Genomic DNA, 25,568 nt, shown 5'->3' on the forward strand with positions numbered 1-25,568 from the left:
ATCGGTGCTGAATTTGTTGAATTAAATCACATCAAAACCAGTTCTTCATAACTCTGCTTCTTTTTATGGAATTGTTTTCAACTCTTCTTTCTTTTATTATTGAATAGATAGTGGATTGAAGAGCACAGCTCCATCACCGGGATTGTTTTGGAATTAGCATCAGCTTCAGGTACAATTTTCGGATTACAGCTTCAATCAATCCCTGGACTAAAATAGATTGCAGAATAGTTTCAGAACCTAATAAGGTTCGGTTTAAGATCGTGGAAGCTTCGCTTACAGAACATTAGTAAGAAGCAATACGGATCTGGGACGAGAATAGGTAAGCTTTAAATGACTGTACTCGAGCAGGTTCGGAATTAGTTCCAAGACGGAAATAGGCTTGAGTTCAGTAGTAGGAGCGGAATATATCTGTGATATATAATTTTCCCTGACATCGACTTTGGCGAAATTAAATTGATGGTTCCGTCCTGAGTCGCCAGAGCCGTCCAGAGCTGTCGGAATCGTATGTGCCGTCCGGAACCGTCATGTCAGCTAGCTAGTCGTAGTCGGGGCTCCAAACTGGTCAAACGATTGCGACGGCTCGGAACAGTTCTGAGCGGAGCCGGTGGTTTGATTTAGCCGGAATCGGAACTGGAGTAGTAATGCTCGAAAGTGGGTTTTAGCCATGGGTGCGATTCCGAGAATCCGTCACCAAACTATAATCATTTCATTTCATTTCATTTCATTTATTTAATAGAATATCCGCCATCAAGGCTAAATATAATAGACTTAAAACTTATTAAATACTAACAAATAAACAAAATAATTCATGAAAAACTAAGCCTAACTAACCTAGTCTTGACCTAGCAAGAAAGAAAAGAAAAAAAAAACAAGGGTAGAGCGTAGAGACTATCATAAACTTAACAAAAAAAGAGAGTAATAGAAAACTAAGGAGAATAATTAAAGGGAATTAGAAGAAAAAATACGGTTACGGAAAGAGTTAAGAGAGGAGTCGAAATCAAAGAGATAGTAAAAGTGGTTAAACAACCTGAAACAGGACAGAAGAGGGTCATTGAAAGTATAAAGAGTATGACGTGTTTCAATTGACAGAGGATCACGTGGACGAAGAGAACGAGAGGGAACATACAGCGAGATGGACGAGAATAAATCAGGAGCATCAGTATCAGAAAGTAATAAGCCACCAATAAAACAAGCCTGAAACACTTGGCGGCGGAAGCTTAAAGAGTGAAGATTGAATAACTGCAATCGCGTTTCATAGGGAGGTAGTGAGGCAGCACCCAAAATCCCTGATGACTATCCTAAACGCTGCAGATTAAGCTGAAACGACTGGAAAATCAAATATCCATATAAAAAAAAAACGAAGGCTCCATCTCAAACCTATAAAGCCTTTTAACTTTCCGAGCAAAAATCTATATGAATTATCGTGTGGTCAAATACACGGGTATCAACACCAACGACTCCTATTCAAATCGCACTTGCTTCAGTGCTGATGGTTTATATTGGAGTTTGGTATTTAAACAATCGTATCGCCGTTCTAGTTCTAGCGATGCACAACTTCAATGCAAAACCATACCAAAAGCAAATCAAGCCAAAAGTACAGAGGGAAGGAGAAAGCTCTCAAAGCGAAGAAATAGCTCCTCTGTGTAGGCCCCATCAGCCTTTTTTGTTGTTGCTATTTTTAGAATGCATCAGTCGTTGCCGTCTGCTAAACGAAGTCTTTTTAGATTCCTTTTAGGTTGAGAGCTTGAGCGGTTTAGAACCCGTTTAGTGATCGTTTAGTGGAGTTGTGGCACATGGGATAAGTTCATGTCAGCTTCAGTTCTAGAGCCGGAGTAAATATAAAATCTGTTCTCGTATAAAGTTTCAATTACTGGACTCTAGGAAATAGTTCCATAGCGGAAAAACGTTCGATACTTCGATTCGATTTCTAGTCTGAATTAGACAAAAATAAGAACTCTTCTTTTCAAAGTGCGCTGGAATTTATGCACTTCTCGGATTCGAGTGCATTTTTAGCTAAATTAACTAGTTGATTCCACGAAAGTCATCAACATAATCAACAAAAACATAATTAAAAAAGGAACATTTCGTTTTGAGCAACTCCTCAATTTTCCCCGTTTTATTTTGCTCCCTAACGTCAAACGCGCGTTTGAATGAGCTGGTGAAGCAGTACGAAACGTCACCTTGCCCTAACCTTCTCTCGCGCACGTACTGCACCAGCTGCTGTTGCTGTTACTGCTGTTATTGTGTACCACCGAGAGAGGCTATTTATTTACTCTTTCGTAGCCAAAATTTTCCCTTTTCCGCTACGAAACGGTGGGAAAAAAGCAGTCCCCAATCCCCGTGTGTGCGTGTGCGTGCGTGCGTTCGTGTGTGCGGTTCGTGTCCAGTTTTCCCCGGGTTTTCCTCCCATTGATTGTTGACCCTCTATTGGGCCACTGCTGGCAGCAGGATCAAAGTGTAAAATCCGGTGCCGTGTTGGTTGTTGGTGGTACGCAGTACGCATTAGAAGCAGCACAGAAGGGCCCCAAGGCAGGCAGGCAGGCAGTGGTGGTGAGGGTGCAGCCAACATGTCCGATACACCGATTATTGATCTCGGCAACGATTCCGAGTCGGAGGATGTGATTATGATCGAGGATCAGCCGGAAACGAGCGCACCGAAGGAGGCGGGCACACCGTCGACGATGGACACCAGCGAGACGGTGGAGGTCGCCTCCGAGCAGGATTCGGATGAGGTCGAATTCGTGCCGGTCGATGTTAACATGTGAGTAGCCTCTCTCTCTCCCTTTCTCTGATCAATCGTCTGATGCCTTTGTGCGTCAATGGTTTAGCAAAAGGGCACATTTGTATGGTTAGGTTTTTGGTTAATTTCCTCCTCCACGGTAGGGAGCGATGACGTTCTTGTCGGCCCGTGCAGTGAGAGAAATTTTCCCACGACCAACAGCCAACGGGCGAGGTTATGTTGGTTCCGTAGCAACAAAAAGTATGTGAAACGGCCCTGACCCTGATATCGGTATCCGTCTGCGTCTAGCTATTGCGAACAGCAAGAGCAAAATCAATACTTGCAATACACATCCCTTTAACGATCTGAAGCTGAACGGGTGATTTATTTTTGTGTTACACCCGCACGACACTGCAAACGGTTTGATTTGCCCGCCAGCCCGAACGGTCCCCGCCAACCGACGACGGCGACGACGACGCACCCATCCTTTGTTTAATGTTCTACGACAACAACAGCGGTCCCAACAATTTGCCATTTGTTTCGAGGGCACAACAATTACGCATCTGAGGTAGACACAATTAACGCAGGAAGGTATCATCCGCACACTTCCCATTGTTGCACAAACTGGGACACGGCGGTGTTCCGGGTGGCCCTCCGAATTGGATTTTTGTAATATTATTTGCCTGCTTTAATTGCAAACAGTGAAAACTGTTGCAGTAAGATAATTATTTTGGGGAGAAATAAGATTAAACCCTCACTCCGGCTGCGTCTTATCGGGTGTGAGGTGGGCGCGTTTATCTGCGAAGGCGTTCTGCGGTGCCCACCGTTTCCTGCTTGCGGTTTTTGTAGCGAGATTTTTAGATGAAAAATGTACACAAAAACACACAGAGACACGCCAAGAGCTTTCTTAACTTGTAACGATTTTATTTGCTCAAGTAATGGGTTTCATTTTTGACTGCGACTTTCGCGGACACTTTTCGTAGGATTCTTTTTTAAGAAGCGATCCTTAATAAGTTGATGGAAAACGTAACAAAAAAAAAGTTGTGAGACTTTAGGTATTAAAAGCTAACCTACCCCCATCATTCACCCAAAACGGCTCGTTGGGGGGGCACTATTTTGTGAATGCACACTGTACACAGGGGTTTAAATTGGCAGTTAGAAAACAATATAACGCATCAAAACCAGCATGCCTAGGGCACCTTATTACACACGCTCACTAACACACCTAAATATGCACCGGAACGTGCAGGATGAGCTGGGCCCGATCATCAAAGCAGGCGCAACATATCGAACATCGATGCAACGGTTCGTCACCAATGGCTGCGGCTGGTGTTGTTGCTGAGGTAGTAGTGTCGTTATCATCCAGATACAGTTCACCCACATCGTCGTCACCCAGCTCGTAGTGATGCTCACCCTGCCCTTGGTCATCCTCCTGCTTTACCACATGTTCCTCCTCCGCCGTTTCCATCATCTGCAATTCTTCTGCGTACGATTCCGGACCGTACTTATGCGTCTGTCGCGCTGCGGTGGACATCACACTGCTACGGCGACTTCCCTCACCGCTGCTGTTGCTGCTGTCCGATTCGTCCGGAAGACCATCGTTGAGCAGCATCGCTGCCAAGCGTTCGGAACTGTCCGGTCGGTCCTCAGTCACACTGGTCGCGGCGCCATCCAGCAAGGAGCGTTTATCGACCGCTTCTGTTTTTACAACCGCCACGGACGATGAGCCACCGGACCCATCAGCCGTTGCCTCGTGCACCGGTTCACCGGCGTCATACGCTTCCTTGAGAAAGTTCACCTCGCGCTCGAGCTGGCGGCGCGTAAGCCGCTGACTGCGCAACACTGCCGGCGGTTCTCGGGCCGCTCGCTTTTCCACTGGCTTTTGTGGTGGCTGCCTGCTACTGGTGGAACCGGCGCCACTGGCAGTGGGGGAAGCAGCAGGTTTGTTCTTCGCCTTCGCCGCAGCCTTTGCTTTCGGTGCTGCCGTTCGCTTACGCTGGCTGGTTGGCTTTTTAGCGGCAGCAGCACTTTGCTGTTGCTTCTTACCGGCAGCACTGGTGGAGGGAACGGTCGTGGCACGTTTGGCCAGTGCCGGCGAACCGGCACCCTTGACGGGCGAGCGGAGTATTTCCTCCAGATCGTTCAGCGTGTCACTGTTGAACCGCTCGGTGTACTTGCTCTTGTGCGAAATCTCCATCAGCAGCTGCTGGCTGAGCAGATCGTCCTCCGAGGCGCTGAACGAGGCGGTACTGCGGCGCGCCCGCTGCTCCGGCTCATCCATCGGGTCGTCCGTGTTGCCATCGTCCAGCAGCGGGAAGCCGACGGACGAGATCCGGTGCGGCGGTATCTCGGGCAGCAGTGAAGCGTTCCGTTTGCGCCCGCGGAACAACGCTTCCATCGCGATGGCAGGATCATCCTCGGCGGGTTCCAGCTTCACCGGCGGCGGTGGCGCTGCCGCCGGGCGCTGCTCTTTGGCGGCGGGCCGTTTCCGGGCGGATGGCGTTTTGCGGGACGACGCTGGGGCTGCTTTTGTGGTTGATTTTTGGGTGTAAATCATGCGCGAACTTCCCGGTGGTTGCTGCTTCGCTTTGGGCAACTCCCCGAACATGTGCCGGGGAGGAGATTCGGGCAGATGGTTGTTGTTGTGCGCGTGGGACGGCTCTTCCTGCTGTCCGTGCAGCAGCACAACATTGCTCAGCAGATTGATCCCATTGACGTCCAGCATACCTTGCGAGGATGCCTTGGGGGCATGTGAGGCACTCCCTCCTCCCATGTCGTCATACTCAAGGTACATTTCGCGCGTGCTTGTTTTGCGCGTCCCGTCCGGATGGTAGCGAACGAACGAGGAGCCGGTTGGTTTGCCATCGCCGCGCGCACGTTCCACCACCGTGCGATCCGTTGTGCGCGCTGTCGTGCCGTCCTCGAATTGATTCCCACTACCCCCACTCCCATCGTCATCGTCCTCCTCCTCTTCCTCCTCCTCCTCCTCGTTGTCCATCTGGCGCTTGGATTTCTGCTTCCGCCGGCCGCTCTGCAGCCGCTCGAGCTCGTGCGGTTTCAGCTTTCGGCGCCGCTTGTACTTGCGCGGGAAGGTGGGCGGTTTGCGCTTCATCGCCGTGTTCGTGTCACTGTGCTCGATCAGATGCTGCACCAGATCGGCGGTCGTGCCGAACGGTGAGCTGCACACCGTACAGTAGTACGGCTGATCCGGCGATCCGCGCTTCGCGTCGGCCTGCGAATGATGCGCCCGGATGTGTTCGCGCAGCACCACGCGCTGATTGAACGCTTTCGGGCAGACGGGGCACGCGTACGGTTTCTCCCCCGTGTGAATGCGCTCGTGCTTGCGCAGTGTGCCCCCGTCGGCGAACGCTTTCCAGCAGAACCGGCACGCGTACGGCCGCTCCCCCGTGTGGATGCGCATGTGGATCTGCTGCGACGAGCGCGAGCCGAACGTTTTGCCACACTCGTGGCACGGATACTCGTTCGATTTCGTGTGCGAATGGCGATGGTTCATCAGGGTCCGGCCGTCCGGGAACTCTTCCTTGCACACCTCACACCGCACGGCCTTGTTGCGGTGCGAGTCCATGTGCCGCTTCAGCCGCGTCATGTGGTGGAACGTTTTGCCACACTTCGAGCAGGAGTGGGCCCGCTCGCGCGAATGGTCCCACGCGTGCTTCATCAGCGTGGTTTGGCTTTTGCAGCGCTTGCCGCAGATCGCGCACGACGTTGCGGTCAGCTCGTCCCGGTGCCGGTCCTGCACGTGCTGCTTGATGTTGGCCTCGTCCGGGAACTTCTCCCCGCACAGCTGACACTCGAGCGGTTCGTACTGGGCGGCGCCACCACCGTGCACCTCACTGTGGTCGAGCAAGTCCATCGCGCTGTCGAACGACTCCCCACAATCGCGACACGTCAGCGCGGACTGGTCGGGTTCGTTCGAACGCTGCGGCGGCGGCGCCTGCTCGTAGTGTTCGATTGTGTACTCGAGATTGTCGTACTCTTCGCCCTCCTCTTCCTCGTCCTCCTCGGCCGCTTCCTGGTCGGTAGCTTCCGCTTCACGGTCACTTTCCAGCTCCACTTTGCTGGAGGTTTGCAGCAGTTCCTGCTTTACCAGCACACTACGATTAGAGCTCGATTGCTGTTGCTGCTCGAAGGTGCCGTGCGCGTGGTGCGTATGGTTCAGTAGTTGGTCCAGCTGGAAGAATACTGCACTGCAGCTATCACAATTGTACTGCTTGGTGGTGGTGGTGGTCACCACCGGCAGCTCTATCGCTCCGTGCGCACTGCCGTAAGGCTCGTGGTCGGCCACCCAAGCTTCCTGCGCCGGGTGCGCACGCTGCACGTGGTCCCGCAGCAGCGACTGCTCCCAAAAATGCGCATTGCACAGTGCGCAATCGTAGCGCGTGCTGCCGGCATGGGTGCGGGCGTGCGAAAGGAGAGCTTTCTCTCGCGCGAACGATGCGCCACACTGCTGACAGACGAACGGTTTGCGCCAGTCCGCTGCGACCGTCCTCGTGGGAGGTGGCGATGATATGGCGTTACCACCTTCCCCATGCTCCAGGGGTTCTTTTTTAATCTGCCGACTGCCGACTTTCGAGGCAAACACTGGCTTTGTCCGTGCCGTTCGCGTATCCTGGGTGGTTTGGGATTGCTTTTTCCGCGGCGTACGTTTGCCGGTGGTGGAAAGTGTTGCCGGGCCGGTCGGATCCATTTTGCCGTGCGCGTACTTTTGCTCCAGCACGGGTGGAACGCTCTCGAGGTAAGGCGACTGCTCCATCGGTACGTCATGCGCGTACGAAGAAGAGCCGACCGTCGACGAGGACGAAGCACCGTAATGCGTGGTGGAAATCAGCTGCATCGGTGGTTGCGAGTTGTAGCTCACCATCGAGTTCTGGATGTACATGTCTTCGTCGTCGCTCGAGTGCCGCAACCGATGCTTCATGCTATGGCCGCCGCCCCCGGAGGATGTGTGCCCCAGATCGGGCAGATCATCTGAAAGCAAAAACAGGGGAACGACACAAAAATGAGCTCACGGAAAATGAACAACACGTGATGAAAAATAACATACATTCCGCTTCCTGGTCACTGCGCAGCGCCAGCTCGTCCTGCTCCGCCACGGAGTACGCGTGCTGCTTCAGATGGTTGATCAGATCCGCCCGGTGGCTGTACTGTGCCCCGCACAGGTTGCAACAGTGCGGCCGATCGTTCGAGTGCGCCATCAGATGGTTCTGCAGGCTGCTCTTCTTGCGGAACCGCCGGCTGCAGAAATCGCACGGGTACGGGCGCGACAGCGTGTACTGGTCCTGGTCGAGCGGGACGGAAATGTCGTCCTCCTCCTGCACCACGACCGCACTCACGCCGAGCTGGTCGACCGTCACCTGCACGCACTCTTCGCCCTGCGGCTGCACCCAATCGTCCGTAATCACTTCCTCCGTCACTTCGCACTCTTCCGCGTACTGTTGTGCCTCGACGGAGGTGGCGGGCTGGTCTTGTACTTGGTGCTGTGTTTGATCGATCGCCGCCTCCGCCGGCACCACGTAATCGTGCAGCGCGAGCTGACTTTCGTCCACAATCGCGAGCTGGCCGACGTCATCCGCATCGACCACCGACAGCGCTTCGGAAGCGGTCATGTAGATCAAGTTTTCCGGCGGTATCTGATCGATGTTCTGTATCGACCGTTCGTCCACGAGGTACTCCCGGCCGTCCGGCGTTTGCAGCAGGATGGATTCGCTCAGCAGTGCCGCATGGGTGGTGGTGGTGGTGGTTGTCACCGGTCGGCGTACCTGTGGCGCCGGCTGCATTTGCCGCTGCTCGTTCGTCACTGTCAGATACGAACCGGCTCCTCCGATGGACGTGCCGTAAAGCAGCGTCCCATCGCTGGTGGCCGTCATCGACGCTTGCTGCTGGTTGGGGATGTTGATGATTTTCATGGTAGGCCGTGCATTAGACACGTACTTCACAGAGGAAATGCTTCCGGCGGTGAGTTTGCTCGTGCCGCTGCCGGCACTGCTGTTCATTCGCGTCGGGTGTCCGCCGGTAGTAGTTGCCACTTGCCAAAGCGGAGGCAATGCGTTGTTGTGGTTCATGACTGCTGGCACGCTACGCCACGGTTACCCCACTGTAGGAGAAGGGACACACGATTAGTATCAACCGAAAATTTGCTCTTGAAATATGAGACACGGCACAAGAACGGCGACTACGAAGGCGAAAGTATTTGCAATTTGCTTTACCGCTTTCCATCGCGCATCGAGAAATGACAGCTCTTTTTAGCTTCGGCACTTGTGCACACATACACATACCCACAGCCACACACACACACGTACGCGTGCTTCGTGGGAGATAAAGCAGAGCGCCAGTACGCTTGTCTGCCACCAGAGGGCGCGAGCGCTGTCAAGTCGATGTCGGTGGTCGCATGAATGGGTGCTCGCCTCGGTACACACACGGAGGAGGCTGAGAGAGCACAGCCAACCAACGGAGGCCGATTTGTTTGGTAGCACAAACTTAGGTTATGGCTAGCAAAATTGAGGTTATTCAATAATTGTCGGACATCAAAACAAAACTCCTGCGGGGGTGCAAACAGCTGATTTGCGTACACAGCGAGTCGGTTGTGGAGAGGAGAGGTGGGACTGGGGGTGATGGAATGTGGTTGGTTCGAGGTTCGCATCGGCCGATGGGCGATGAATTTAACACGTTCAATGCGCCATTTTAGAAAATAATCGCCTTTACATTAGTTCCACCGTTCGATTCGCTCGTATTCAGCCGTGGACCGGGTGAGTTTGGTTACTATAAATATCTGGATTTTTTTTTTTGCTAACCGGCAACACCAAGATGCTTACATGCAAAGGGGTATTGCCGCAGCCTCGAGCAATGGTCACAAATTTCACTTCACTTTTATTCCTCCTTTTGGGCATCCATCGTATCAAGGCCCCTCGCCATACACACACGGGTCTTCTGGCTAGCGGCAACTGGAGAATCAAAATGAGGTGCTGTGGGCTACTCTTCGGACACACTTCTTTGTTTACATTTCCCCCACACGCTTTAGTTATTCGTTACACCGTTCAGTGTATAAAAGTAAGAAAATAAACTGTGTTAACTAATTGAAAACAATTGCAAAGAATGGTAGAGAAAAATTGGGCAGGTTTTTTTTTTTTGTTACCCTTCGGTTTGACAGCTCGCAGGCGGGCCGGATTGGGTGCTGAAGGTTGGAGCGGAGCTATAGTTCCGATCCCGTGGACCATCACTATGAACCCGTGAGCAATATGGCGAAAAGGTTGGGTCATGCAAACATAAAATACTTGTTGAGCGGTTTATTTTTTTTATTATTTTATTTTCGAACTAAAATAGCCCTAAATATAGTAGAACTTCGCGTGAACGGGGGTGGATTAACAGGTGGACGGCTTAAACGTGCGCTTAAATTTGACAGCTGTTCAATTGTGGCGAACATTTGCAATAATTTTAAGTAATGTAAAAATCAAAAAGTGCACCTAGCTATTGCTTTTCGAATTTCATTTTTGTTCCAGGAGAATTATTACAACTAAAGTCAATTATTAAAAAATATTCTACTAGGAATGATTCGATTGGTTAAAATTCACTGTTTCTATAACTAGTAAATTTTATGATTTTTGTATCGAAAACATCATGTTTGTGAAAATATCATTATAAAATATGGTAAATTTGCTGTTTTGAGGGTGTTATTCAAGAGAACTGAAACAAAGTAATTTTTGAACACCTTTTACTATAATTGTAAACAGTCTATTCACTAGTTACGATTATCCGGGGGCGGATTATCCAGTCCTGAGCTGACTGGATAATTGACGTTCTATGTGATTTATGTGTACCCAACACATCTTCGTAACTCGATTGTCACTTTTTTTTTAAACTCTAAATGCACTTTTGAAATGGATGAGTTGAATTTAATTCAATTCGTTTATATACAGTTCGAACTCACTGGTTGAACTTTGATTCCTTTGAACTATTGAATGTGTGCTTTTTAATTGCTACGTTTTTTTCATTCAAAAACACATCTGAATTTGACGGCAGGCCATGAGATTTTTTGTGAATTTTTCAAAAACCGGGGTTTCCATACAAATGCACGCTTTTTAATTGAACTGTCAGCCAACTATCGAGCGTTCAACTAAAAAGCTTTCAAATATTCAATTCTGACTCTACATCATCATTTACGAAACACAATTTCTATTGACTATTTACATATTGTTGTTTTTATGAGGTTTTAAAATTTTAAACGACAAGTAATTTAATATTGTAATTTATGCATTTTATAATTAATAGAGCAAATTGTTGCAGTTTAATAAATGAATTGTCAATTTTACAAAACCGCGTATCCCCTATTTCGAGGACAGACCATACCCAAGTTAAAATCAATAATATTTGAAGAAATAATATTTTTCGTATGGTTCCCAATGAGTTCTGTTGTAAAAATGTATTGCATTTTAATCGCCTGACGGCATTTAACATATTTCGAGAACCACCCGTACTCCTAGTACCTACTTCACCTTTAAACTGTGCGCACAACTGTCAACTCGAGTGCTCGTGCTTCGCCCACGTTAAGTAGCCTTCATCCAGTAACGCCCTGCACCGACCTGGCTTTCGCTCACTTTGTGCCCTTGGTGCGAGCTCGTGGGGGTGAGAGATTGGTTGCTATTTGGAAACAATTTCCTTTCTTGCAGAAACGGAACAGGGAAGAAAAGTTGTTTTCGTTGGCAAACAATTTCCACCGGGCCAGGACGGACACGGTGTTCAGTGCGTGCGAGCCCATTTCGCAAGTGAATACCAGCAAAGCTTACGCTACAGCATCGTGCTGCTGAGTGCTTCACAATGGAGGAAGTTGTGGCAATCGAAAGGTGTGTGTGTGTGTGTTATTACGTCGAATAAAATATTGTCCAAAGTGCATTTTTTTCAGTTTCAGTCGTCGTGCACAGTAGTAAAGGGTGTTTTAATTATAGCACCCATTTTTTAATGTACTGGGCAGTAAAGGGGCAGTGTCGCGAATATCATTCGATTACGATTGCCCCCTCCTCTCTTCCCGTCAAATTTGCGTCACACGTCACCTCCTTACACCTAGGTCGCGGGGGGGAGTAGCGAGCTCCATCGTTTCCTCTAACCTACCCCGTAACCCTTACAGCCTACCTCACTCACCTCATTGTGTACTTCACCGTTCACGGTGAATATTTATAACTGAGCTTCTGAGTTCGATTGCACAGTCGCTAAAGCAAAGCAAAAGAAAAAAAAGAAAAAAAATGCTACGTTACGTTTACCCCCCTACCGGGTGTGACCTTTTCCGAAAGGTGTAGAACGAACCGTACTAATAGAGATACATTTTGTTTTCTCGATTTCGCTTCCCCCTATATTCCGATAGGCTGGCAGAGGAGAAGAAAAACTCCGGAAACGATGAGTACAAGCTGAAACGGTACGAGGCGGCACTGCATCTCTACTCGGAAGCGATTCACCTGAGCCCGGGTACGGCCGCCTACTATGGCAACCGTTCAGCCTGCTACATGATGCTCGGCGACTATCGGTCCGCCCTGAACGATGTGAAGACGGCCATCACGATCGACGAGAAGTACGAGAAGGGATACGTCCGTATGGCCAAATGTTCCCTGATGCTCGGTAAGTAGCGCTGCGATGCCCTTTAATGGGTGAAAATCATGTTTTGGCTTCAATTGTTGATTTTTCCCATTTCCCCTTCCCTTCCAGGCGATGTCATCGGTACGGAGCAAGCGATTCGCAAGTTTCTCACGCTGGATCCCTCGAACACGGCACTGCGGGAGGAGATTGCCAGTCTGAAGCAGCTGCGCGATCTGAACGAGAAGGCGGCCGCCTGCTACGATAAGAAGGACTATCGCACCTGTCTGTACCATTGCGATAACGCAATCAAGATTGCACCGGGCAGCATACAGAACAAGCTGCTGAAGGCGGAGTGCCTCGCGATGCTGGAACGCTTCGAGGAGGCGTGCAACATTGCGATCTCGATCATGCAGACGCACAGCACGAACGCGGACGCGATCTACGTGCGCGGGCTGACGCTGTACTACAGCGACAACCTGGAGAAGGGGCTGCTGCACTTTGAGCGCGCGCTGATGCTCGACCCGGACCACAAGAAGGCGAAGGCGATGAGGCAGAAAGCGAAACAGCTGAAGGAAAAGAAGGAATCGGGTAACGAGCTGTGGAAGTCGGGCAAGTACCGGGACGCGCTGGCAACGTACACGGAGGCGCTCGAGATCGATCCCCAGAACAAGGACATCAACAGCAAGCTGTACTACAACCGGGCGCTGGTGAACTCGAAGCTCGGCAACCTGCGCGAAGCGATTGCGGACTGTTCCAGTGCGCTGGCGCTGAACGAGAAGTACATGAAGGCGCTGCTGCAGCGTGCCAAGCTGTACTACAACATGGAAAACTACGAGGAAGCGGTGAAGGACTACGAAAAGGCGCTCAAGTCGGACCGTTCGCCGGAGGTGAAGAATTTGCTGCGCGACGCCAAGTTCCAGCTGAAGAAGTCGAAGCGCAAGGACTACTACAAAATACTGGGCGTCACGAAGCAGGCGTCGGAGGATGAGATTAAGAAGGCGTACCGCAAGCGGGCACTCGTGCACCATCCCGACCGGCACGCGAACGCGACGGACGAGGAGAAGAAGGAGCAGGAGCGCAAGTTTAAGGAGCTCGGCGAAGCGTACACGATACTGTCGGATCCGGTGAAGAAATCGCGCTACGACAGTGGCCAGGACCTGGAGGAGATGAACCACAGCGGTAAACGAAGCAGATATGCGTAAACCAACTAGGGACGGCGAAGCTTAATATGAATTGTCTTTTCTTTGCACCTTTTCCAGCCGACATCGATCCGCAGCAAATCTATCGACAGTTCTTCTTCCCGTCCGACTACGGGTTCGGCGGCTTCCAGGGCGGTGGCGGTGGCAACAGTTCCAACTTTTCGTTCCATTTCGGTTAATTACATACCGCGTGACGCTGCTGCTGCTGCTGCTTGCCAGCTCTCGTGCGCATGATTTATGTGAAGGAAGGTGAGGTGTGTGTGTGCAGCAGATACTTAGATGTTTAAGCGCATATTGTAATCAACCGTGAAGAAACGACACATGTACTACTACCCCATACTGTCTGTGGTCTGTGCCCCTTCATCCACCTCTCCCCGTCCGTATTCCGTTGTAAGGTATGCGGAACGCACAAGGCAGAGAAGGACAAGGACGCGTACCGCTGTTTGGCGTAGCGCTTGTGTTTTGCGACACTTGGAGGGCAAAAAGAGAGAGAAAGAGAGCGAACGGTGGTGAGTGAGCACACTTCCTTCTTCGTTAAGGTGAAAAAGCATAGCAAAACAAAACAAAAAAAAGGTAGTAAAGTATATGACCGTGGGAGATCCGTATCTAACTCAAACTACTGTAATTAGCTCGTACTCGTCCTCTCCGCAAAGTGCGTGGATGACCTTTTTTTTTAAATCACTTTTGTTACTCTGTTTGTGAATTCCTTTGCCCCGATCATCACTTTTGTACTACAGTAATGCAACCAACAATAAGTGAATGTAACAGCAGTAACCGTAACACGCTATAAAATCGTTTTGTAGTTGTTTGCTACCCCTGCATTGCTACGGTTTGTTACCTCTGAACGAACCTGTAGTGCTGTGCTTCGGGTGAATGTATCTTTGAACTTAATTTGTGAAAACGAAATGAATGAGCGTAAAAAGTGGTGAATTTTCAATTTTTTAAAATTTTGAGTTCAAGTATGAACGTTGTTACATTCTACTCGCTTTCTCTATAACCCGCGCTACCCGGTACCCCGGTACGTAGTTGGGGTTTTTTGAAGGTCCCTTTAGAGAAACTGTGTGAATAATTTTCCACTCTGTTGATATTACAAATACGGCTAGCCATTTACCACACATTTTTTTACAATACGCCGTCCCTGATAGAGAGATCTTGCACGTTAGCAGCAAAACTTGTTCGTTTTCTCTTTTTTGAATTCGGATCAATTTACTGAAATGCTTTTTAAACAAAAATTGTGTCCCGAAAAGCAACTACAACCTTACAATCTTATCCATCTACGCCTGCGTGAGGGAAAGCCGGAAAGTTCGTATAAACAGTAACAATACATAAAACAGAATCAATGATGATACAATGTAATCCGATGTTAGGGGAAGCAACAGAACTAACGCATACACAGAATTACAGGTGAAATTAAACGTTAAAAAGAACACAAAATCTAAACCGGTGATTTGTTCTCGTGGAGCGGTATTTGAAAGAAACGAAACGATGCCACCAACGGCGTAAGGTGTGTGTGTGTGTAACGTTATGTGGAAGATTGTATTGCACTTTATTCCCTTGTAGTGTTGCTATCTTTCTCACAGTATTAGTTTGCTTTTCCTTTACATTATAACAAAAGAAAGAAAGAGAGAGAGATAGAGAGAAATCCGTTCTCATGATAGTACGATAATCATTTTAAAAGTAAACCCCTCTCCTGTAGCTTTACGTTTGTGCACGTGTGAAAAGATGAAAACATGAATTTGTGAAAATGTGGCTCGCTCCTTTTGTCCCTACAGCTTGATTTCTCCTTTGCATCACACCATCCTGCCGCAAGAACCACACAGCCAACTTGCATTCGATTGCATGTGCAATATTGCTTGATTTGATAAGGACGCCATATGTAAGTGCACAGCTGTATGGTTGTTCTTGCTGCTGTCGTTATTTATGCTCACTAACCGTGTGCTTTATCATTATTGTTAAACGTTGTTAAATTTGTTTTGTTTATTCAGCAGGAACGGTCGCGTATTCAGATATTGCTCGTTCTTTTTGAAACTTTAAAATAGGCTGAAATGGCAAACAGTGCCCAAGTTAATTTGAGTTTTAGTGGAGCATAGGGGCTGGGAGATGGGAGATGGGAGCGGGGGATCGTGTCCTATGCTGGTCCCCTTTCATCATGATATCACTCTATCTAGACATACACATACACACAATAAAATGGTTCAAAAATGGCATCTCACAGTCGCCATACACATACGCACGCAGGCCTTATGTAAAGGTACAAAAGTTTATGAACACTTTTAACAAAAGTACGCACTCATCAGCAACTGATAAAACGGCGTGAAAAGATGTGATACTGACGTGTACACTGACATAATTTCTAACTGGTATTGCTCTCGCTACTACTTCTACTACTACTACTACTACTGCTACTAATGGCTGCCATAAAAGTGAAGCGCTGTTTCCGTTCGCAGGACGTTAGTACATTGTACGTTTGTTTGTTGCTTCACATAACTATCACTGGGGTTTGTTTTAAATTTCTCTAAGAACACGTTGCTGCTTAAATCCGAGCTGCTACCGTCACTGTCTGTCTACTCAGCTCCTACAGTCAGTAGTGTCGTTCTTTGTGTTGCCTAAGTATATCACGCACTAGTCCACTAGTGAAGGTTTTTGCTAAATAGAGACTACTACAATCATTATAATACTGGTAATTTGCAAATTGCGCGGTGTAGTTGGTTCGATTCGCTCTAAACACACGATGTGCGTACTCACTCTTTACGTCTATGTTATTACTCTCTATGCTACTACTACTACTACTATGCTCTGTGTCTCAACAGTCAACCATGCTTATTGGTAGCAATTTTCTAGCTATTCGTTCTAATAATCGTACGAATCTGTGTATTGTGTCATAGAAAATTGTGTCGTAGTGAATGTTGTAGTGAAAACAAACCTCCCCTCAGAGGAATTGATAAAACGTTTAACTAATGCGGCTTCTTCGCTGGCAGCTTGTGGATTCATCTGCTCCCTCACTTGAACCGCTACTTAGTGGGGTATCGTCAGCTATAACCATTCGTAGCTTTATAATTAATGGAAATTTAAGGAAAAGGGGAAGAATTAAAAGCAATTCTTGAAGGATTTATTAAGATTCTATCTCACCTGGCACGCTAGACGAAAGACATTAGATAATGGGAATATGAAGAAAAATTACTATAAAAGAACCATCTACAAACAAACAGACCAATGATCCTTACCTTCCGATGGTTGTACTGATTGTAGCGATTATGGGATTTTCTCACAGCCTCAATTACAGCTTCCCTAACCCTACCGGCATCCATATGGTCCTCCCAGGCCACTAGAACACGTCCAAGGCGAACAGAAACATTAGCGACTTCATTAAAATTATTTCTTCCCAATTTCGACCGCTTACCAGCCATACATTCGGTGAACAGTAGCAACGTTTTCAGTGGTCGTTTGTTGTACTTAGGCGAGATGCCATCGTAGTTGTAGTGGATCAGCAGCCGGTCCGCAAACAACCGTTGATATGTGTCACTGAGCGAGGTATCGTGTGTTTTCAGCCGTCGCAGCAGAGTGATCTGGGAAGGTGAAAGGTCAGCGAGGTCGAAGGTCGAAAATAGGAGATACTGAAGATCTTACATAGCGCTCCCTCGCCGTATCGCACGTTCGAACTAATCGTTCCAACTGGTCGAGCTGCTCAATCGTTTCGATCGGGAACTTTACGTCTCCGATCATCTCCACCCGTTCCAGTTCGTCACCTGTCGTCGGGGAAGGGTCCAGCAGCTCGGCAGGTATTAGTATCACTTCCTCAACATCTTCAGCCTCACTTATGGTAGCTGTTTGGAATAGAATAGATTTCTGAGTAAGTACTAACTTCTTGCGGGCTTTTTAAACATAGAATATCTCATCATACTGTCCGTTTCATCCACGAGAAGTACTACGGGTGCGGGAGATAACCGTCCGGTGCTTTCACTATCGTCCGGATCCGGTGGCTTCTTCCAACGCGGGATCTCCTCAACCTCTGGTTCGTCCAACCCGGACGAGGCCGAACCTTGATGGTTCCCGTTACATCCCGTTTCATTCTCTTGTTGCTGATGCTGTTGTTGTTGTATTGAGGGACTTTCCGTAACTTCTTCCTCTCCGTTTTGCAACGTTAGCGTCACGATCGAACTGTGATCCTGTTCCGGATCACCTTCGGCAGTACATCGTTCCTGCTCGATAACTGTCCGACTGTCTGAGCTGCTCGATCCACTCGCCTCGGCAATGACCACGGCAGGAACTGAGCAGGGCAAAGGGATAGTAATTTCCTCGTTGGGATACACATCACCACTAACACCACCAGTAACCTCCGGCTCGTCTGTTGATGCAGTAGACTCACTATCCAGCTTTTCACAGGGTATTCCACCACGGTCCTCTGTCGTGATTGGTTTTCTGGTAAACAGAAGCCGCTGCTTGTGAAGTCGATTGAATCGGTAGATCTCGTTGCTTCGCAAGCATTTCGTGCGAAATAGCAAGAACTCGTCCAGCTTTAGTGCACAGTCCTCGCAGATAGGGGAAGGGTAGTCGTAATCTTTGGAGAGCTAACAATAAGAATAAGGATACTCAAACATCACATAAACACATCAAGTTGTTGGCGTCGTCGCAACGCCTACCATGATTGCGGTACATTCGAAGATCTTCTCTATTAGCGTGTCGGTTGTTTCCTTGCTGTTGTCCGACTGGAAGATCGACTGTACGATTTCCTTATCCGACAGGCACAGGCGACATTTGCGCTCCAGATTAGGGATCAGGTGTTTTCTGCAAAAGAGATGGAACTTATGAGCCACTCTGAGGAACAACAATCGAAAAATCCTTACTTGAAGATGCTTCGTAACTTTGCCATCCGGAAGCAGGTGACGACACACAGCACAGCACCACTCGGGGATGGAGAAGTCAAGGTACAACGGGGGAAAAACACTGGTACGTAATCGAAAAAACCTATGTGGCTGATGGTAGGACTCGACAGAACTCAAAGAATCCTGGAGCGAATTAAGATATTTTTGGTTTCTAACAAACACAGCTGAGGAGGGCCTATTTCCTTAACAAACTAAAGCGCTAAAAGCGACAAACTAAATCAGCTTTCCCTACAGTTCAGTCATCGTTGATTGGTTGGGAGGTTGGTGGAAAATTATGCACACAAAAACACAAAACTCCTCGAGCCTGTGACACCGACACGGAGCGAAGAAAGGTGTTTTTGATGTAAGTGTTACCTTCTTTTTACCCTTTTTTTTTCTTTTTATTTCGCATGCTCTCCAACATTTGCCATCTCTTTCTGTTTCTTTTTGTACAACACGCACGTTGGAAGGATATGTCCGGCGAAGGACATTTGACAGCTGGCAGTAGCGCTTGCTTTGTCACTCGCTCGCAACAATTCGAACGCACATGTTTACTGGTAACTGGAGAGAAGTTGTGAGCGTAAAATGGGGAGCCATGCTTTGAGAGAGGAACAGTGCGAGAGAATGCTCTGTTCGCGGTTGGAAGGGGGAGATATTCACGCACGAGATTTTACAGTGACACACACTAGATTTGGCACAACCAGACGAAATAGTGTGGGAAATTTAGTTTCGTCTAATAAACAAATTCACCCTTCAAAAAGTACACAACGGGCGCAATGGAGCTGCTGCGGTACGCCGTGTTTCCACCTTGGCCGGCACATTCTGGAACCGTCGCATGTTGAACCGTTCCTTGCTCACCTCCACCAGTGGCGCTTTACGGTTCGCGTAGATCGGAAACTTCTTCTTCGGTGCCGGTTTTTCCGTAAACGTCCGGTTCAGGCGAAACGCTTCCGCCTCCGAGTGCCAAATTCTGGCGTACGACCAGTCGAGCAGACAGTCCATAGTTGGATCACCATGCTGTGTTTGTGTGTGTTTTTAGAAAGTAAATACAGTCCTTTGCTAAAAAAAAAAAAAAATCGTTCCTCAAAAGCTTACCTTCTCAAACGATGGCCGGAACGGATGCTTCAGCAAGCTGTCCGGATGGGCGATGAGGTTATCCTTCGGTCGGGCCAGGTACGCCTTGCTCCATTCGTAGCGTATCGGCGTGGGAAAGGACACCGGTTTCGGTGGTTTGCAGCGGGACATTCTGGATGGATTGATTAGTTGATTCTTGCCAGAAGTCCACTATATATGACTGCTGCTTCTGTGGACGCTTTCTCACCGAATGAAGACACCCGACTGAAGAGGTTGCTAAGCAAAAAGCAATGAGCAGGTTGCTACGATACGTTTTTTGGGAAACGGTAGAGATCTTTGTACATTCTGTTGGAGTTGAAGTTTTCAATCTTCCGATGAGTCTACGCCATGGACTTAATTCTTCCTCAAAGATGCTTTTAATTCTTAGGTCCCTTTCTCAAGAAAATACACTACATTTGGACATTGTCGTAATTTGGACATGTCTCCTACTGACATCTTCAATAAAATGGCAAATTGCTTGCAAAAACTAAATCAAAAGAATCGTAACGTCTGCTGCATACTATCTATAAATCCACAGATATGTCTCTCATTACTTATCTCATATCTTCTATGTATCAACATCAGCCACATCTGTGCATTTGGAAACATTCGACATTTCTCTCTTTCTGATTATGCATCCGTAAGTGCATTCATAGTCGCTGTGTTCGCAGAGCTCCCTAGAGAGATGATGTACGGCTCCAGGATTGACCTTAGGCATCAATTACATCACCATCACGTACCACATGGTGACAATCACCCTGACGTGACCACAAACACACCAGATACACACCATCGTTCTCCTACGCCGAATACTTTCCTCAGCACCGACCAGATATAGGACACACCAGATATTCGTTTCTTCGTTATCCTTTCTCTGCCGAGCGCAAGGACGTCGAGGACGGTGTGTATATGTGTGCGCTTGTAGCAAAGTGAACGGCGTGATGATTAAAATCTGTTATCTCATCCTTTTGCTGGGACTATTCCGATGTCTTCCCATCGCCGGCAATGGCTGGCCAGTAGCGCACGGTACATATATAAGGACGAGCAACGACGACGGGGCGTTTGTCGCCGCCGGTAATAGACCGAACTAATTTGATTCAACCCGGAGCAGCAGGAGCAGGCGGCATCAAGCCAAAAAGCCAAAACACTCGTACGGTGGGTGTGAAGCCTTTTTTCCCCTTGCGGCAGTTTATTACGTCCGGAAGTGGAGGACAGAGAGAGAGACAGAGCACAAGTTGAAGTGCAGAAATTAAATAACACCTTGCTCTCCTCTGCTAATTCATATGAGGAGTGAGAGACAGAGAGATTGGGAGGGCAGCAATGGGCACTTGGAGGAACAACAACAGTCAGTCAGTCCGTCAGTCAACAAACTAATCGAATAATTGTTTTCCTGAGCCTGTTCCGTAGGTTGGCGTTTCCGAGGAACTCCCCCCCTCCCCATACTCTCGAATTGCATCTTGTGCGTCCCATCCGACCACGTCCGGGTGTGTGTGTGTGTAATTAAAACTTTCCCTCCACGATGGTGGTCATTTAAGGGCATTGGTCTAAAATTAGAGAAACAGATTGCTTTTGGTGCTCCTTCCTATGCGTCGTTCGCTGTGCCGCTGCGTTCTAGCTGTAACTAAGACGGTGGCCGTTAATTAAAATTTCATGTTACGATAGGACGGAGCAACTTTCCAACAGCCGCTCACCTAACCTTTTGCAGCCGCGGGTAGTCTTACTCTGATACTGATTTCTAGGCGGCGGCCAACGGTGTGCCTATCAGCTTCCGGTTTTGTGCGCGTCTGCTGATGATGGAGGGGAAGTATTGTTTGTCGCCAAACTCCTTGTACCCTTATCCTACCCCCCTTTCTGCTAGAGCACAATTTTTAACGCAGTTTTTGCGGTACCTTAGAGCTTAGGCGGTGAACTGTTTTGATGTTATAAAAGCGATCTGGTCTGGAGGGCACGAACCAGAAGGCACGAACGACGACTCGTCACAGTGCCAGAAAAAAAGGTCAACAATTTGACAATGACAAAGTAAAGATTTTCTTGCGACCAGGGCAGAAAAGGTAGAAAGGCAGGAAGGGAATCGCGAACCTGCGGCCGCGAGCGTTGTGGTTTTCCACTTGAGCGGATTAGTGTCAGTTTTGTGCGGGCACGGAAAATTTCGCTAACGTCGTTAGAGAGGGTATTAAAAATTATCATTAGAACTTGAATGTTTGTTAAGCATTGGTGACTCAATTTAATATTGTTGTTTGGTTTGGGCTGTTTCAAGGGGGAGGGGTGGTAAAGCTATCAAGTTTCTGCTTTCTGGTGCTATGTACAATTTTGTTGACGTTAATTGTGCAATTAAGGACGAATCGTACTGCTCAATGTATGAGATATGTGCAAACAAGTTTGGAAAATTTAACATTTTTAAAGTTTTTTCAATCATTTTTTAAAAGTAAAAATGTAATTTTAGTAATCAGTTAGGATGTTTAAAAAATTAAAGAAAAATGATTAATTATTTGCAGCTATCAAGAATTAACAATCTGTATTGTTATTGAAGTTAAATTCAATCGTTACTTTATTAAAAAAAAGATGAGTATTTATTTATTTATTTATTTAATTTATTTAGTTAACATTAATTAATTGACATTCATTAATGTTAAATAAATCGAGAAAAAAGAACAAAGACATGAAAAATGTCAAAAATAAAATAATGAAATGATAGAAAAGATGTACAGAATACTAGATAAAAATACTTAACAAAAAGAAATGAAAAATGTAAGGATATTAGTGAAAACTAGAAAAAAGAATCAGCTATTCTAAATCATTAAAATAACATAGGTTGATGCACTAAATGTCAAAAAGAAAAAGATAAAAATGAAGATAAATAATAAAAATTCAAAAAATAAAAATGCTTCACTTATTTTAAAAGACACAATATGTAAATAATAGAACAATTACATGAACGATAAAGATTCAAAAAATATAATAAATGCTCTTATACCATCACAGGCCGTCTAAAACTATGAACTCACCATCCAAATTGAAAATGATAGGTCAATCAGAATTGCAGAATATACTTTCTTTCTTCTCGCAATCTCTAACCAACATTCAGCTCTCCATTAAGACACACGATTATATTCCGGAAGTGTCAGATTCTCGGGCCATTGATGGCCCAAAAACCCAAACGCGAACCGTAAAACACAAACAGAAAGTCATTTCGTTTGCGTACGCGCGCTCGCCCAGTGTCGAGAATAGAAGTCGAGAAGGATGGGACATTATATCCCATAAATAAAGAAATCATCATCATGATGGCGGAGGGGGATGGTGATTTCGTGCTGCCGCTAGCCAGCCCTTTCTAGATGGAGCGTGATGGGACGAAATTGGCAAATTGGCAAATGTGTGCAGTCACTGGGCGGGGGGTTTGGGCCGGGATGGCTTTGGGTGTTTTCTCTTTTTTTGTCTCTTTATTAAGTACTGTTACTGCATAATTTAGTGGATCAATCGGGTTGACAAGTGCTGCAAAAGATGATGGTGGGGACATTTGCCGACGAATGGACACGATAGCACGAGGGTGGTCAATTGAAGTAAATCAAAGCGTTAAAGAACGGTGCAAAGGGAGGATTTTATTGCAGCATTAGGATGTATTTGGCACAATATTTTGTTGTAAATTTATAATTTTGAACTCAAAAAACTGAAGCTATTTAAAGAAGATCCTTTTAATTAAATTTTAAATAATTTTAGTGCTCATAAAACTCATAAATCCCAACCAAGCGGAAGAGGACCAATCAATGAACCAGTCAAGTGGTTTTCATCCCCAGCGTCAATTGACCAGATCTCAGAGCAGAGAGACGCAAAGTGATAGTACGGGGCAGCAACAAGGCGGTTAGGTCTGGTTTCGATTCGAAAATTACCTTCCTGCCCTTCCTGTATACACATACACTACACACTGTGTTTGAAAAAGGCCAAGGTCACTTGGCGGCAATGTCCATGGCAGTGACATGTCAGCAGAGCCGTGCCTCTTACGTGTGAATGTGTGTGTGTGCCCCCCTGTTGCATGCAGGGAAGGGTTATTGCGAGTGCATGCCGCATGCATTGCATACCGACATACGGGTGCGTGTTGTTTGAATGGGAAGAACCGCACGGCAAACGACCAAATCATCATCAACCGACCACCGTTTAACTATTGCGTCAACGAGCGAAGGGTTCTGGGCGTGTGATGAAGTGCTTTACTTTCAGGACGGTGCTTATAGAGATTGACTTCTGTCCCGTTTTTTTCGTACTCCTGAACGGTGTTTGATTGGGACAGGTTGGCCTGATTTATTTGTTCATGGCATGATTGAATTTTGGGGTAAACTAGAGAAGCACACAAACAGAACGCTTTAAAGCATTTTATCAAACTCTTCCCCAGCGTAGGATTAAGATAATAGATAATCAATGGTTTATCGGGTAGGTTAATGTTTGTTATCGCTCTTTGTTATCGTCACCCGCTGTTTTAAAAACGCAGTCGTTTCGATTAGCCAAAAACGCTTTGATACGCCATGATAACGCTGCGTACGAAATAACAACAGACGCCCCCGGCTGAGGATCGCTGTACGGTAGGTTACTTGTCGATAAGTTCAAGAAGTTAAAGAAAGAAAAAAGTGTCTTTTATATACCAAAGAGGGTATTGTTAATGTTTGTAAATGTGTTAAAAGTACTGTGGCCGATGATTGGTCTCTTACACGTTGAAGTGAACCAATTCAATTGAGTTTAACGGAATTCAAGAGAGTAATAATAGAGGAACATAGCTATTCTGTGCAGTTTGTAACTCTGTCACGCTTAAAAATATATCAATTTATTTATTTTGTTACCCGTTTATCAAAATAAGTTTTACAGGGTTTTCAATAGCTACTATCGAATGTAAACATTGTTTTCCACCGCGTGCAAGAAGTTACTCCACATCAGTCTAATATTTCATTTTCATCATAATAATTTTCAATTTCTTCAGCACGATTTTCAACACTTGTACGGCCAACGGGTGATGAGATCCAGCTTCAAATCCCGGTGAAAAAAAACAGACCGTCGAAGTGTTGAAAATTACAGGGTTTTCCAAGTCACTTTCGAATGTGCACATAATTATTCACCACATCCAAGATGTTTTTCAACAGCTGTCAAATGCTTTATTTGTTTCAAAATGAAATTTTCTGTTTTTACACATGATTTTCAATACATAACAAAGAACTGACCAAATCATTCCAGCTTGAGGCGTGTTGAAAATCATGCTAATGAAATTTAAAAATTATATTAATGGAAATTAAATGTCAGATTGATGTGGATTAACAATGTTTACATTCGAAATTAACTTGAAAATCCCTGCAATTCTTTATTCAAACTCATGCAGATTCATCAAAACAACGTTTTAATAACAAAAAAGAGCTATGTAATTGTTTAATATTGTAATAAACGGTGAAAATTAATTTATCTAGCAATTACTATTGAAACAGCAGGAGTTGAAACAGACATCTTCATCCACTGTCATCACTCACATTCATTTTTGTCTGTTTTCTGTACCTTTTTTATGAATTACTGTACCGTAAATTACTTAGCTCAAACGTTTCAATTATATAAATATAAAAATGAATATTAAGGTTAAAAAGTAAACTGCAACAAAATAATATTTTTGGGTGTACTAGAACGTTCACACAGCGTAACAGGCCCTAAACTAAGTAGAAATAGATCCATAGTAGTACACATAAGGCGGTTTTTTTGTTTAGTAATTCATTATAAAAACGAATAAGTCTTATAATGGATTTATTTTGTAAATAAGCTTTATACGAGCATCATTTGACCAATTTTATGATGTTAACAAACCATGAAGTACCATAACAGTATGTATCTCTTCACTAAATCTCAATAATTTAATGTGAAGCTATCAATGAAATTCCTTTTTCCTAACTCTTATCTCAATCGCGCATCAGCCATTCATTCAAAACTGGAACCGTTTTGGCGCGCTCGGCGTTGCAATCTTGACCAATTGCCGTCTGTTTGGCACAACGTCACTTCTCCATTCAGTTTCCTCTCGCTGGCGCTCCCTAAATACCGCTCCACGGCTCCAGTGTTCGGCTTCGGGAGTCGCATTCG

The 25,568-nt window shown here is 46.5% G+C and overlaps 4 protein-coding genes across 6 annotated transcripts; 1 reads left to right on the top strand and 3 right to left on the bottom strand.

The window, feature by feature from the left end:
• Positions 1-2,230: 2,230 nt before the first annotated feature.
• Positions 2,231-14,072, top strand: LOC120899834 (dnaJ homolog subfamily C member 7). 2 transcript variants are annotated; one of them, XM_040306100.1, is made up of 4 exons: positions 2,231-2,761; positions 12,093-12,343; positions 12,431-13,480; positions 13,561-14,072. In XM_040306100.1, the coding sequence occupies exons 1-4, from the start codon at positions 2,568-2,570 to the stop codon at positions 13,677-13,679; spliced, it is 1,614 nt and encodes a 537-aa protein (XP_040162034.1). In that variant the 5' UTR covers positions 2,231-2,567; the 3' UTR covers positions 13,680-14,072. The 2 variants fall into 2 exon arrangements, with proteins under 2 accessions (XP_040162034.1, XP_040162035.1); XM_040306101.1 differs by lacking the exon at positions 2,231-2,761 and adding an exon at positions 11,313-11,577.
• On the bottom strand, positions 3,575-9,887 carry LOC120899833. Its single transcript, XM_040306099.1, has 3 exons — positions 9,553-9,887; positions 7,785-8,834; positions 3,575-7,708 (listed from the first exon to the last, which is right to left on the bottom strand). Exons 2-3 carry the CDS (start codon positions 8,800-8,802, stop codon positions 3,945-3,947), a joined length of 4,782 nt encoding a protein of 1,593 aa, XP_040162033.1. The 5' UTR covers positions 8,803-8,834; positions 9,553-9,887; the 3' UTR covers positions 3,575-3,944.
• Positions 14,073-15,005: 933 nt separating the features above from the next.
• Positions 15,006-18,956, bottom strand: LOC120899835. Of its 2 annotated transcripts, XR_005739102.1 has the most exons (9): positions 18,345-18,956; positions 18,141-18,285; positions 17,402-18,068; positions 17,128-17,324; positions 16,901-17,066; positions 16,725-16,825; positions 16,630-16,637; positions 16,424-16,549; positions 15,006-15,540 (listed from the first exon to the last, which is right to left on the bottom strand). XR_005739102.1 is itself a non-coding variant. In XM_040306102.1 (8 exons), exons 1-8 carry the CDS (start codon positions 18,368-18,370, stop codon positions 16,534-16,536), a joined length of 1,326 nt encoding a protein of 441 aa, XP_040162036.1. In that variant the 5' UTR covers positions 18,371-18,956; the 3' UTR covers positions 15,006-16,533. The 2 variants fall into 2 exon arrangements, 1 of the variants encoding a protein (XP_040162036.1); XM_040306102.1 differs by having other exon boundaries at positions 15,006-16,549.
• A 116-nt stretch (positions 18,957-19,072) lies between these two features.
• On the bottom strand, positions 19,073-19,711 carry LOC120899837. Its single transcript, XM_040306103.1, has 2 exons — positions 19,458-19,711; positions 19,073-19,379 (listed from the first exon to the last, which is right to left on the bottom strand). Exons 1-2 carry the CDS (start codon positions 19,605-19,607, stop codon positions 19,116-19,118), a joined length of 414 nt encoding a protein of 137 aa, XP_040162037.1. The 5' UTR covers positions 19,608-19,711; the 3' UTR covers positions 19,073-19,115.
• Positions 19,712-25,568: the final 5,857 nt, after the last annotated feature.

The sequence above is a fragment of the Anopheles arabiensis genome, chromosome 3 (genome assembly GCF_016920715.1).
Source record: "Anopheles arabiensis isolate DONGOLA chromosome 3, AaraD3, whole genome shotgun sequence".
Taxonomy (NCBI): Eukaryota; Metazoa; Arthropoda; class Insecta; order Diptera; family Culicidae; genus Anopheles; species Anopheles arabiensis.